Source organism: Vicugna pacos, chromosome 18 (genome assembly GCF_048564905.1).
Source record: "Vicugna pacos chromosome 18, VicPac4, whole genome shotgun sequence".
In the NCBI taxonomy this organism is placed as follows: Eukaryota; Metazoa; Chordata; class Mammalia; order Artiodactyla; family Camelidae; genus Vicugna; species Vicugna pacos.
This window is the reverse complement of record NC_133004.1, coordinates 19,609,004-19,621,179: the sequence shown is the minus strand read 5'-3', so window position 1 is coordinate 19,621,179 and position 12,176 is coordinate 19,609,004. Positions and strand designations below refer to the sequence as shown.

At 62.3% G+C, this 12,176-nt stretch overlaps 1 protein-coding gene across 2 annotated transcripts in view; it reads right to left on the bottom strand.

Moving 5' to 3' along the window:
- Nucleotides 1–11,195, bottom strand: part of CACNA1H (calcium voltage-gated channel subunit alpha1 H) — a 63,974-nt gene extending 52,779 nt beyond the window's left edge. For both annotated transcript variants that reach the window (XM_072942347.1, XM_072942348.1), the window contains exons 1-2: nucleotides 10,908–11,195; nucleotides 10,307–10,622 (exon numbers count right to left, since the gene is read on the bottom strand). In XM_072942347.1, the coding sequence (XP_072798448.1) occupies nucleotides 10,307–10,604 (298 nt within the window). In that variant the 5' untranslated portion in view covers nucleotides 10,605–10,622; nucleotides 10,908–11,195. The remainder of the gene's footprint in view (nucleotides 1–10,306; nucleotides 10,623–10,907) is intronic.
- Nucleotides 11,196–12,176: the final 981 nt, after the last annotated feature.

The window sequence follows — 12,176 nt, the reverse complement described above, 5'->3', positions numbered from 1 at the left end:
GCCCGAGGCACAGCACACAGCATCAGAGGGACGCAGCAGGCCCACTCCACAGGCTGGGCCTGGCGGCTGCCCTGCCAGCAACCCAGGACTTGGGACATGTTCTTGTCCATTTCGATGAGGTGCTAATGCAGGCTGACTCATCAGACCAAGGCCGCCTGGCGACTGCTTGAAAGACAAAGGGACGCAGCAGGCAGAACCACGTGGCCTCCACCCTTTCCGGTCGTTGCCGCCCTCACACCTTCCCAAAGGCTTCCTGTCCCTGTAGCAGGAGGGGCCCCACAGGGCTGGGCATCCAGGAAGCAGGCTAGCTGCTCAGTGGACCCTCCTGGCTACTCCTTCTTGGGAGAGCACCCAACATGCTCCCAGGCCCTGAGGCTCCTGCCCACCTCCAGATGCCCCCACACTTGTTTCCCTGTCTCCAAGCCAGGTCCCTAACCCCCATCCACCCTTCAGGGGGGCACCCGAGGCCCACATACCCGGCCTTCACACCCAGGCCCCAGCAGATTGTTCCCCAGCCCCATCCCACTGTCCACCCAGGACAGGCAATGGTCGATCTCAGCCATGACAGGACCTGGATCTCATCTGTCTGCGTGTCCCCTGCCCCCCTACACACAGCCAAGTGCTGCCCCAGAGCCCTGAACACAGTCCCAGGGCCATAGGAAGGAGCCTAGTAGCCTTGAGAGACCTGAGGCCAGTCCATGGGAACCTCCAAGAGCCAGGCCTGAAGCAGGGCACCCTAGAAATCTGTGAAAGCCCAGGGCTGGGCTCCAGCAGGGAAGGGGTGGATCCTGGGGGCGTCCAGCTCCAGTCCCGAGCCCGTCTCTTCCCTGGCCAGTTCGATGTGACAGCAGCTGGAGCCCAGACGCCTCCCAAAGTCCCTGCTGCTAGGCCAGGTCCCCAGCTGGGAATCCAGCCCATCACCTGCCAGCCATTCATGCTGCACCCAGCAGGACACCCTCAGCTCAGCCAAGGGTCTCAATACAGAGCAAGGCGAGGCTGGACACCAGGGGCTCCCTTGGCAACCACTGCCCCTAAACTGTACCCTCCAGGAGCAGCAAGAAAGCCCCCAACGGCCCCCGAGTGAACAGGGGGAGCTCAGCAAGGGCCCCAGACTCCCAGAGGGCTCTCCGCAGTCTGCACGCAGCAGAAAGCACCTGAAGGACTGAGGTCGTGGACAGATACCCCCTCAGGGAAGCCCCCCAGGCTGGGGCAGGGGCAACCCCCCGGCACCCAAGACACCACCCTCAAAGTCTAACCAGGCCTCCCTGGTGACAAGACCTCCAAATGACTGATTTCACAGCTGGTTTTCCCTCTCCTGCTCCTCGTTGAAGAGCCTGACATGGGGCGGCTGGTGGGATTTATCCCAGGAGGGTCTGCCTCCTGTTAATACTTCCCACACCTCCTGCCTCTTCCTCTGGGGGTACTGCACAGGGCAAGTCCAGGTGTTGGAGCTGGGGAGGGTCCCTCAAACAAAGCACCACAGACCAGTGGCGGGCGGCAGGGGCTTAAACCACAGCAACGTGTCCTCTCACGATCTGGAAGTCAGGAGACCAAGATCAGGGTGTCAGCAGGCTGGTCCTTCTGGGGCCCATGAGCAGGGATCCATCCCAGGCCTCTCCCAGCCTCTACTGTCTGCAGGACACCCTGGGCGTCCAAGGTGTATGACCGCATCACACAGCATCTGCCTCTCTTTCACAGTCCAATTTCCTTTTCCTCCACCTTCAGGTGGCTTCTCCTTGCATATGCTCCTCTTATGAGGACAAGAGGACAACCTGTCATCGGACTGAGACCCACCCCAGCCCAGTCTGACCTCATCCTAACTTGACCACATCTGCAAAGACTCCATCTCCACATGAGGCCACGTTCTGAGGCTGCATGTGAATTTGGGGGACCCACTTGAGCCTGTGTACGAGCCTACACATGCCTGTTTGTGTGTATGATGTGCATGCCCCCCACAGCCACACCCTGGACACTGCACCCCAATGGGCGCAGTGCCCCTCATGCTCTTTCCACCCTCAGTGCCCAACCTGCCTTCCCCCACCGCTCCCGGTACCCCCACCAGCCTGGCTGCTCTGCCCGGGCCTGCAGTGATGTCCCCAATCTAGGGCAGGGGGTCCACCTCTGCCAAGCCCCCAACCCTGCTACCCTCATGCCTGTTCTCTGTTCCCTTTGAGGGCTCCCTAGGGCTCCACCCCAGGCCAGCACCAAGGGCAAAGCCCAGAGTGTGCACACTGCTGCAGGGGTCTGGCCCACTCCATGTCAACCACACAGGACTCAGGGGAGGTGGCTGTCCTGACCAACCAACAGGTGGACACCTCCTTACAGTCACAAGAACCATTGAGACCAAGGCCAAGATCAGCGGCAGCTGGCCCCAGACCTCTGGGGTGCCTGGGAGGGGCTCAAAGGTCACCCTAGTGGTGCCAAGTCAGCAGCTCAGGCCTAGCACCTGAGAACCTGAGGGGTAGGCTCCCCTATGGCATTGCCCAAAGGCCCTCAGTGGCCAAAGGAGGCCTAGAGCAGTCTGAGAAAGGCTAGTCCACCAGTTTGGGAAAACCAAAGTCCAGGAGGTGACTTCTCACAACAAGGCCCCTTAGCTTTGGAGTGGTGACCCTAGTGGCCCCAGCACTTGGGTGCAATGGGGCCCCAGCCCCTGATACACTGACAGGGCCTGGAGCAGGAGGGGACCCCAAGCTCAGAGCCCACCCTCACCTCCCTGCCTCGGACTTCAGGGACACAAGTTCTGTCCACTCCAGAAGTTCTACCACCTTCTGGAAAAATCCTCCTAGTCTTTCCATTCCTCCATTAATGCACCCAACGCTGCACACCCTCCATGCAGGCCAGGGTGAAGGGACCCTGGGGCAGGACTGGGCACTCTCAGAGCTGGGGAGGGGGCTGAGAGTGGGGCCGGTGGTCTGTGTCCCGATCAGCTTCCAGTGCCTCTCACCAGCCGGCCTGAACTAAACTGCGTCCTTCACTCCCTGAACCAGGGCACTTGGCAAACCCTGCTCCGTCAGTGATGGAAAAGAAAATGGTGACATGAGAGAGAACCTGGGGCTCCACTCAGGCTAAGGAAGGGGCCGTAGACCTTCCTCCAGTGACCAGGAGCCCCCAGGAATGTTGGAGGCCCTGGCCCCAGCCTCACTGGGTGGGGGGGTCCTGCCTCCAGGGATCATGCCCCACAAAGTGGTGTCAGGGTGGCCCCACCACAATCCTCAGGCCAGCAAGGGGCTGAGACACAACCACTCCCAACCAAGGGCTCCAACAGGTGCAGGCAGGTGGGCAGGAAGCAGAGAGGCCCCTGCAGCCCAGAAAAGGGGTGTTGTCCTCACTGCGTCAGCACACTGACCTCACCTGGAAGCCAGCTGGGGAGGGGTGCTGGTAGAGCCCAGAACAGGGAGAGGACAGCATGACCAAGCAGGCCAGCTGCTGCCTGCCAGGCGTCTTGGCACTGGTGCACGGTCAGGCTTTGCACAGTTCTAGGCAGGGGCACAGGGGCCATGCCCACCCAGGAGGATTGACCTGTCCCCCAGCTCCAAGTAGGCCAGGGGGCTGCTGGCCTCCTCCCTGCACCGTCAGCCAGCACACCAGCCCCCGAGCAGCCCCCAAGCATCACCACCCACCCAGCCCACCTCTGCCCCTCACCCAGCCACAAACGCGTTCATTAACATCAGCTCCCTATGTGCCTGAGTGGTTCAGGCGAGCCATGCTGGGTGCTGAGGCCTGGCCCAGGGCCCGTGCAGGAGGGAGACCTGACACCACCAGACAGGGCTAGAGGCATACTTGCACCAGTCTAGACCGACTGGAAGGGAGGGGGCTGGTCTTACCCAGGGCAGTCCCTGCAGAGGGGGTTCTAGGTCCTCTCTCTGCCAGCGCCGTTCCCTACTTCAGCAAAGAGAGAAGCTATGGCTGAGGCTGGGGTTGGGGGCTGCTCTGGGACACTGCCTTGATCCACATCAGCATCACACTTAGGAAGGGGAGTCTCCCAGAGCCCCTGAAATCCCCACACATCCAAGAGCTGCTTGTGGCCATGGAGGGGTGGGCTGCTCACACAAGGCTCCCTGCTCCCCACTGAACCCCAGAAGCACAGAGATTTGGCACTGTCCCCACCGGCACGCTCTAATTTAGCACATTCACCAATTGTCCCCACTAATCAGAGCTCCAGGCTCCTCCAGCACTGCCAACACCCTGCTCTTCCCTGCAACAGAGGGGCAAGCGCCCCAGGGGCCCAGGACACCAGTGCCCTTGCACACGCCTGTCGGGCCACACAGGACAGCACACCCTCACCTCTCTTGGAGGTGTTTGTGTGTTCAGCGGGGCTCCTCCTGAGCAAGATGACGACGAGCCACTACTCACTCTGTGAAGACAGCGTGGCAGAGCGGCCCCCATCTGTCATCCATGGCGGGCGCAGTGCTCTGGGGACGGTGCCCAAACTCGCTGCCAACTCACAAGGGCTGAGCTGCTTCCCCGAGACCCATCCTGCCTGGGCTCTCCCTAATGTCCGCCAGGGAGCCGGGCCCTAAATCACTCCCCACATCTGCCAGAACGGGCGAGCGCCTGTCTTTTAACTTCCCGCGTGGAATCTCAACCGAGGCCCCCCCGTGACTCAGAGGTGTTCCCAGTTCTGACAAGGTTAACCGTTGAGAGGAGGAGAGAGCAACTGGTCTTTTGTGCCTCTGATTTAAATACCCACTTGCAGAAAGCGGAGGGAAAAAAATTCCTAACTCTGTTGCAAGGGCTGCCACCTCCTTCCCAGGCAGTCTCTTGCAGGCAAGGACACATGTGTGACACCCACATACATGAAACTAACATACTACCCGCCTGACCTTGACTGCTGGGCCAAGGTCTAGACTTTAGAGCCTGAGACGGGCTGCCTTGGATTCATCCTTCGAGTGTTTGACAGGCTGGCCCATCCCCCACATTCCTTCACATCCTGACCCTGGAACGGAGAGTCTCGAGTCTCGTGCCAGCAGCTCCAGGGAGCCGCTGCCTTGCCAGGTGCTGCTGGAAGGTGCAGGGAGCACCCAAACTACCTCTGAGCGCTCTGCCGTGCCAGAGAGGGCGCCCACAGCCTGCTGCAGTCAGATCGGTGCTTGGGTGGTCAGAATGTCATTCTCGCTGCATCCAAGAGCTTGCCCTGAAGGGCTGGCACCAGCCTTGCCCTCACCTCGGGCCACTGCTGCTGCAGGACTCTCCATCTACCCTCTCCTCAACGTCTCCCCAAGCCTGGTCCCAATACCATCCCTCCCTCAAGGAATGAGCCCCAATCCCAGCTGGAGGCAGACCCACACTCTGAGACCCCAAGACAGCCCATCACCCACCCACCACGCTCACAGGTCTTTCCTGGTCTCCCTCCCCACGGCCCAGTCTGCCCCTCCTCACCTTCACTTCACAGGACACCCTCCACCTGCTCCAGCTACATGGACACATGCTCCAGCTACATGGACACATCTTACCTGCCTCAGGGCCTCTGCACATGCCGTTCCTCTGCCTAGAACACTCCTGCTCTACATCCATCCTCTCTCCAGGTCTCCTCCCCTGATAGGCCTCTGTGTCCATTGAGCAGAGAGCCTCCCTGGCTCCCAGCCCCCAATAGCCTTCATCTAGCTCATCCCGCCCAAGCACCCCCATCACGATCATGCTGGCCACACTGGGTACACAGCGCAAGTTTGCCAAGTCCCAGGGCATGCCTGCTGGGAGAACCCCACGGGCCCAGCACAGAGCTCAGACCTGGAGAGGTTTGTATAGTGAGGCCACCCGCCAGTGAGCCTTCACAGGAGCCCCTGCTCAGCTCCGCACCACTCTCCCTGCCCCCAGAACATCCCCAGGGTCCAGCTGGGCAGCAGATGTGGGGGCGGGGGCCACACTTGGCCTCACTGTGCCACACACACAGCACTTAATCAGCGCATTCTGGCCTCTGCCAACTAATCAGGCCACCAGTAAGCTGGAGAGACACCAACTGTTTGTTTGCCCGGATCAGGGCCCTGTAGGTGCCTGGGTGGGGCATGAAGCAAGGCTAGAAGTCCAAGCCACTTTGGAGAGTGGGGCTCAGCCAAGACCCTTCCTGGGCAGTCTCTGAGGGAGGGATACAGCACTGAGGGAGGGACACAGCCAGGGCCCTCCTGGGCAGGCAAATCCTAGCTCATGCGAATTCCCCCTTCTACACCCCACCTGCCCCAAGGCCTTCTTGTTCCTTCTCCTATCTACCCAAAAGGCCCAGCCCAGCCTAGCCTCATCTCCTCCAGGAAGCCTTCCTGAGCACAGAAACCAGAAGGATGACGCAGCACAGCCCTACTCTTAACTCAGGGATCAAGGAGAGCTCAGGCCCATGTCAAAGGCCTCACACCCCAAGCAACCACCCCACCTCCTGCAGGTGCTCACGGATCCACCTCTTCACTGTTGCCCTTCCCAGCTCTCAGGGGAAATGCCCCCTTCCCCAGGAAACCCACCTACCATGAACTCCTATCTCAGCAGATGTCGTCTACTTCCACCCTCCTCCCCAGCCTGGGGCACACAATTGCTGCTCAGCATGAACAACACATGCCCTCAAAACATGAGGCGACAGCAGGGGAACACGCAGCTCCCCACAGGGGCACAGCTGGCCTCGCAGACACACACACTTTGCAACTCCTTTCTTTTCCAGTCAGAGTAAGTCGAGGCGGCCTCATTAGCACCAGAACACTGGGGAGCCCAGGGCCCCCGTGCAGACACACAGGCCCACCAGCCTGGAGGTGTAAGGCCCCCAGTCTGGGCACGGCGGCCTGAGGACTCCAAGTCCAGGGAAATAAACACACGTCAGAATCAGGATGACAGACCCAGGATGAGAAGCAGGTGCTGGGGTGGGGAGGAGGTTTAGAGGCGGGAGCACCCCTGGGGCCTGTGCTCCACAAAGTGCTCAGGGGTCATGGCCATGGGGTCAGGAAGGTGAGGGGGACATGAAACGTCCACTCAGAGGGGGTTTTGGGGGCAGGTGAGAGAAGATGGGAGTCTGCCCTTTTCCACGTCGATGCCCCGTGTGTCCTCACTGGGACACCCATGCCGCCAGGAACCCAGGCACTGGCAGCAACCACAGAACAAGTGGTACAACAGTCCAGGGCACTGATTTTTACAAGATGCCTTCAAGGACCTGGACTCGTCAGCCTCAACTCCCTACCGGGCAGGGCTCTGCCAAATACAGACCCGAGTCGGGTTGGGCTCACCCAGCTCTGTCCTCCAGCAGCCTCGTGACCTTGCCACGTCCTTTGTCTTCCCCGAGTCCTGTGCCTGGGGAATTCGGTACCCAGTCCCTAGGACATACCTCCTGGAGGTGTTCACCATCCCCAAGCCCCCAAGGACCTCCCAGCCACCTCCTGGTCTCCAAACCTCCCCACAGGGGTACAAAGCTGGCCTCCATGGCTCACACAGGGACTGCGGCAGGGCTCCCTTCCCAGCCAGTAAGCATCCCTGGGAGGCCCCGCCCGGCCTGGGTGCTGGGACGTGGCAGCTGCATCACAGGCAGCACCGAGTCAAGAACCCTGGGGGAGCCCGGGCAGAACACAACCCAGCCGGGCGGGCTACAACACATAGATCCCACCCACTTTCCTCTATAAATAAACCTGTGTAGGAGAAACAGCACCCGCCCCAAAAGTTCTAGCACAATTATATTTTCAAAAAGCAAAATAAATCAATACAGATAAGGGCCATCCTTGGAAGCTCCTTTGCGTGGATCCGATACCCTTTAAGGTAAAAACAGAGCACACGTGTTTATTTGTGTAGGGGGCCATCTACGTGGGGGTTCCAGAAAGCCCAGGGCTTAAGGAAGGCCTCTTCCTGTGTTCTAATTGCCAATCAAATCCCGCCTAGGGGCTGGGCTCAGAGGACATCGGCTGGGACTCTGCCAGCCTCTGGGGAGCAAGGAGTTGCATTATGGAGTGTGGGTTCCCAGAGCAAACCCAATTATCCCATTTCCCTCTACAAGTTTACCTTCTGCAGCAGAAGAGGCTCCAGGCAAGGACGGTGGGCACTGCCAATGTGACATCCACCTGCAGAGAGTGAGACGGAGACCAAGGCCAAGGCACATCCTTGGGCTGCAAAGCAGACACCAAGCAGTCCCTGGAAAACCAGACTACCCGCTGCACCCCTGCCTCTCACAAGGCTGCCCCTCCCAACTCCCAGGAATCCGAAGCGCTCTGGAAAGCCCTGCTGAGGCCCATGGGCTTCCCCAAGGTCCCCACCTGTCCAGCACACAGGCTTATTTTAGTTTCTCTCTGCAGCCAATGCACCCCCACACCAGGGTCTGGCATTTGCTAGAGATCAGCAGCCGTCCCTGTACGCCAGGGGCCTGACAAGCCCACCCTACTCAACAGAGGCATAATTTCCACAGGCTAGCCATGGTAAAATGATCCTGGACCTGCGCTCCTCCACACCACTGCCAGTCAGAAGGGATGCTCTCCCAGGCTGAGGGCCCTCCTCCTCCTGCTCCTGGCATTTTCCTGCTCCTAGGGATGCAGGACATCCTCCTCCTGGGGTCTCAAGAAGCCCAGAGACAGGGATACCAGCAAGTAGCCCCACCAGCCCCATCCCCTATACCCCCTGGTCCTCATCCCACCTGCCTACGGTATCCCCTCAAGCTCCCCTAAACTAAGTAACACAAACCACCTTGTTAGACGTCCCAAAGGACGCAACCTACCCTAAACACCCAGAATACAGGGTCAGACTCAAAGACTCCCTCAGCAGCCAGCAAAAGGACAGAACAGCCAGACAAGGGGGTTGTCAGGAGAGAGAAAGTGCAGGCCCCACTGGGCTTCTTCTCTATCTGGTTTCTGCTCACGCCTGGAAATAACGGATATGCTGGGAGGGCGGCCTCCAGTCCCAAAGCCTTACGGTACTCATCTCGACACTTAACCACCTCACCCAGCCAGGCCACCTTCCTGCCAAAACGATGGAGCTCAGTATCTCCAAGCTGGGTTCTGGAGAGAAGACAAGCCTACAGCCACTTTGCAGGGACAGCCTGGCAGCTGCTGGGGTGGAGGATGGAGGAGAGGGCAAGACCACCCAGGAGGTGGGGGACAAAGGCAGGCAGTGGAGTCTACTGTCATGCTGGGGTGGCCCTCAGGCCACCACCCTCCACCGGGACCACAATGACCCCCTTCAACCTGACTCTGCACAAGTTTAGATTTCAGAGCAAAAAAACACGGTTTGTTACTTTTCTGACAGATTCCTCTTTTGTGTGTGATACTTGCACAGTTAAACACACAAGGTAGGAAAACACATACACCCATTGCTCATTCCGTCTGTCTCCATGCAGAGAAAGTTCACAGGCAAGGTCCCGCCTCTGTCAGCCTCTTTTTGGCACCCCTACACCCTGGACACCCAATCCTTCCAGGCCAAGAAGCGGGAATGCCCAGAGCCCACGACCCAGCCACCTGGCAACCAGGTCCCTGGGGCCAGCGGGAGAACCAGCTGGGACAGAATGAACCAAGGCCTGCTGACAGTCCCTAAAGCTGCCTGCTGGGGGCCACCAGACCTACTACCTGCGTCCCAGAAATGCCCCATGCCCAACCCAGCTCTGCTCCGGAACCTTCTCTGAAAGTCTGTGTCGCTTTCACCAGGAGCAGAAAGGATGGCCCTTTCCTCTCCGGCTAGCGGAGCACCAGGAGAAGGAACACCAGTGTGCCAGTGCGCGGTGCCAGCTGCCTCCCTGCCCCCCACCCCCCAGCTGCGCATGACTTAAATCAGCCCCAACACCGAGTTCAGCCTGGAAAGGCGAGTTCACAACAAACGTCACCGACTCTCTCCGGGGAAAACGAACAGCAAGAGCGCACAGCTTCCCGGCCTCCAGGGTCTCCCGGTCGCTCCAAAGCGCAAGGCGCAGGGTGAAAACTTTGCTCCTTTACCGAGGTCCCGCCAGCCTCCCCTTCCCCAGCGAGGGTCCTGCCTCAGGCCAAACATTCAGTAAGCCAAGAGGGGAGAATTCCCATCCAGACCTGCACTCATGGGGGCGCAGGGAGTTCCGACCTCCCTTCTCTACCAACCCCTCTCCACTCCAAGCCTGCGGTGGCCTCGACGCTTCTCTTCCACCCACTCGTCCCAAGGTGGTTCCGGAGCGGGGACACCCCATTCGGATCACAGGAGCCGCCCCCGCCGCCCCGCAAAGCGCAGCCCGCGGCCGCCTCTCTCGGAGGAGCGCTACCCTCGCGCCTCTGTCCTGCGCACTCAGCCTGCGCTGGGTCCAAAGAGGCCGGGCGTGGGAGGTACACGCGAGTGGGGTCCCGCGCACTGGACTCCCAAGCCCCGGATCCCTACACCCCGACAACCCGAGAAGGATATGGGTTGCAGACCAGCCGGAGACACCAGCTGCGCGGCCGCGTGGTCTGCCCGAGGCAGAAGAAGACAGTGGCCGCCAGTGCCGGGTACGGGACGGGCTGCTCTTCGTCGGCGCCCAGGTCCGCGCCCCGCTCGGCCGCCGGGCTCTCGGGGGGCGACGCACCAGACCCCGACCCCCGCTCCGCGTCTGGCCCCGGCGCCTCAGGGCTCGCCCGGGACGCCCCCGCCGCTGTTGCCGGGCCCGGGGCGGGCGCGCCCAGGGGCACTCGGACCTCGTCGGCAGCCAGCGCGCCCTCGGTCATGGTGGCGGCGGGCAGCACCTGCGGGAGACAGGCGGTGACCGGGTCCCGGGAACGACACCCTAGCCCGCCTCAGGCGGAGCGGATCCCCGGGAACAGCCGCGGCTGCCGGGATGTCTTTGTCTTTTCTCATTAGAGACAAATGCGCCCCCCGCCCCCGCCCGCCCCCTCCCTCCCGCGAGGGCTGAGAGGCCCCTCCCCCACCGCCGGGACGGGGGCAGGCGCCTGAGGGGCTCCCTCGCGGGCTGCCTCAAGTTGAAGAGGGTCCCGGCGCACAGTGGGGCGCGCGTCCTCGTCGCGTCTCACCTCGCTCCGGCAGCCGGCTGCGTCCCCGAGGGCATCGCCCGGGCGGCGCGGTCACCGCAGACCCGGCAAGGCGCTCGGCCCCGGGTAGAGAGCCGCCGCCCCCGGCCCGCGCCCCCGTCCCGCCGCCTCCCGCTCGCGCTGCGGTTCCCGCTCCGGCTGGCCTGGCGGCGACGGCGGCGGCCCGGCGCAGAGGGGTCCGCGGGGCGGACGGGCGCGGAGCAGGGGGCGCGGGGGGCGCGGGCCGGGTGGCGGAGCGGAGACCGAGCTGGGAGCCTGTCCGCCCGCGGCGCAGGAAACTTCGGAGTGAGCCACGGACTGGGCGGGGGTGGGGCGGGGCCGGCGCGGGGGGCGGGGCCGGGCGGGGGGCTTCGGGAGGGGCTGCTCGGGTTCGGAGTCGCGCGCGCGAGCCGCCCCTCCCCCGTAGCGGAGGGCGCCCCGCCCCCCACCGGGGAGGGCGGAGCTGGGCCCGCCCGCGCCCCCCGCGCCCCCCGCTGCGCCCCCACTCTCCCTCTCTAGGAGCTCGGGGCGCCAGGGGGCGCTCGCGGAGAAGCTTGGCGGGGGCGGGGGAGCGGCGCCGGCGTCTTCCCCACCCCCAACTGCGGGGGCGGCCGGAGTCGCGGAGGCGGGCCCTCCCCCTCCTCGCCGCGGCGCACGCCCCAGTCCCTCCGCGCAGTGGGCGGGGGTCGGCGAGGGGGCGGGGCCGGCGGCCTGGACCGCGGCCTGAGTGCCCCTCCCCCTCCGCATGTGTGTCCTGGGTGTGACCGTGCCCGTGTGATGTGCTGCTGTATCCGTGGGTGGGATTCTAGGTACTCGTGCATCCGCATTCCCCCCCAACATACACACGCGCGCGCGCGCGCGCGCACAAGCGCACCTATGGCAGCTTCTGCGAACTTGTCCCTTGCCCAGCCCCCTCCTGGGTCAAGACCTGTAGGACCTTGGGGAAGGGGCCAGGCCGTCCTGCAGCCCCTCGCTCCGGTACTGAAATGCATGAGGGACAGAGCACCGACTCCTGTGCTTCGGGGTCCCACCCAGGCTCCTTGGCCCCTGAGGTACTGCCAGGCTTTTCACTTCTCCACCACCACCAGTCTGCTGGCTCCTGGTGCGTGCGTTCTGGGGCTGGCCAGGGAGAGCAGCCCCTGAGGGGCTTCTCCCTTACTCCTTACAAGCCCACTTAGGATGGAGGAGAGACCCCACTTCCTCTGGACAAAGAGCAGGGCGGCTGGTCCACACATGTGGGCTCCAGGAGCCTTGGGCCTCACCATAAGCTCT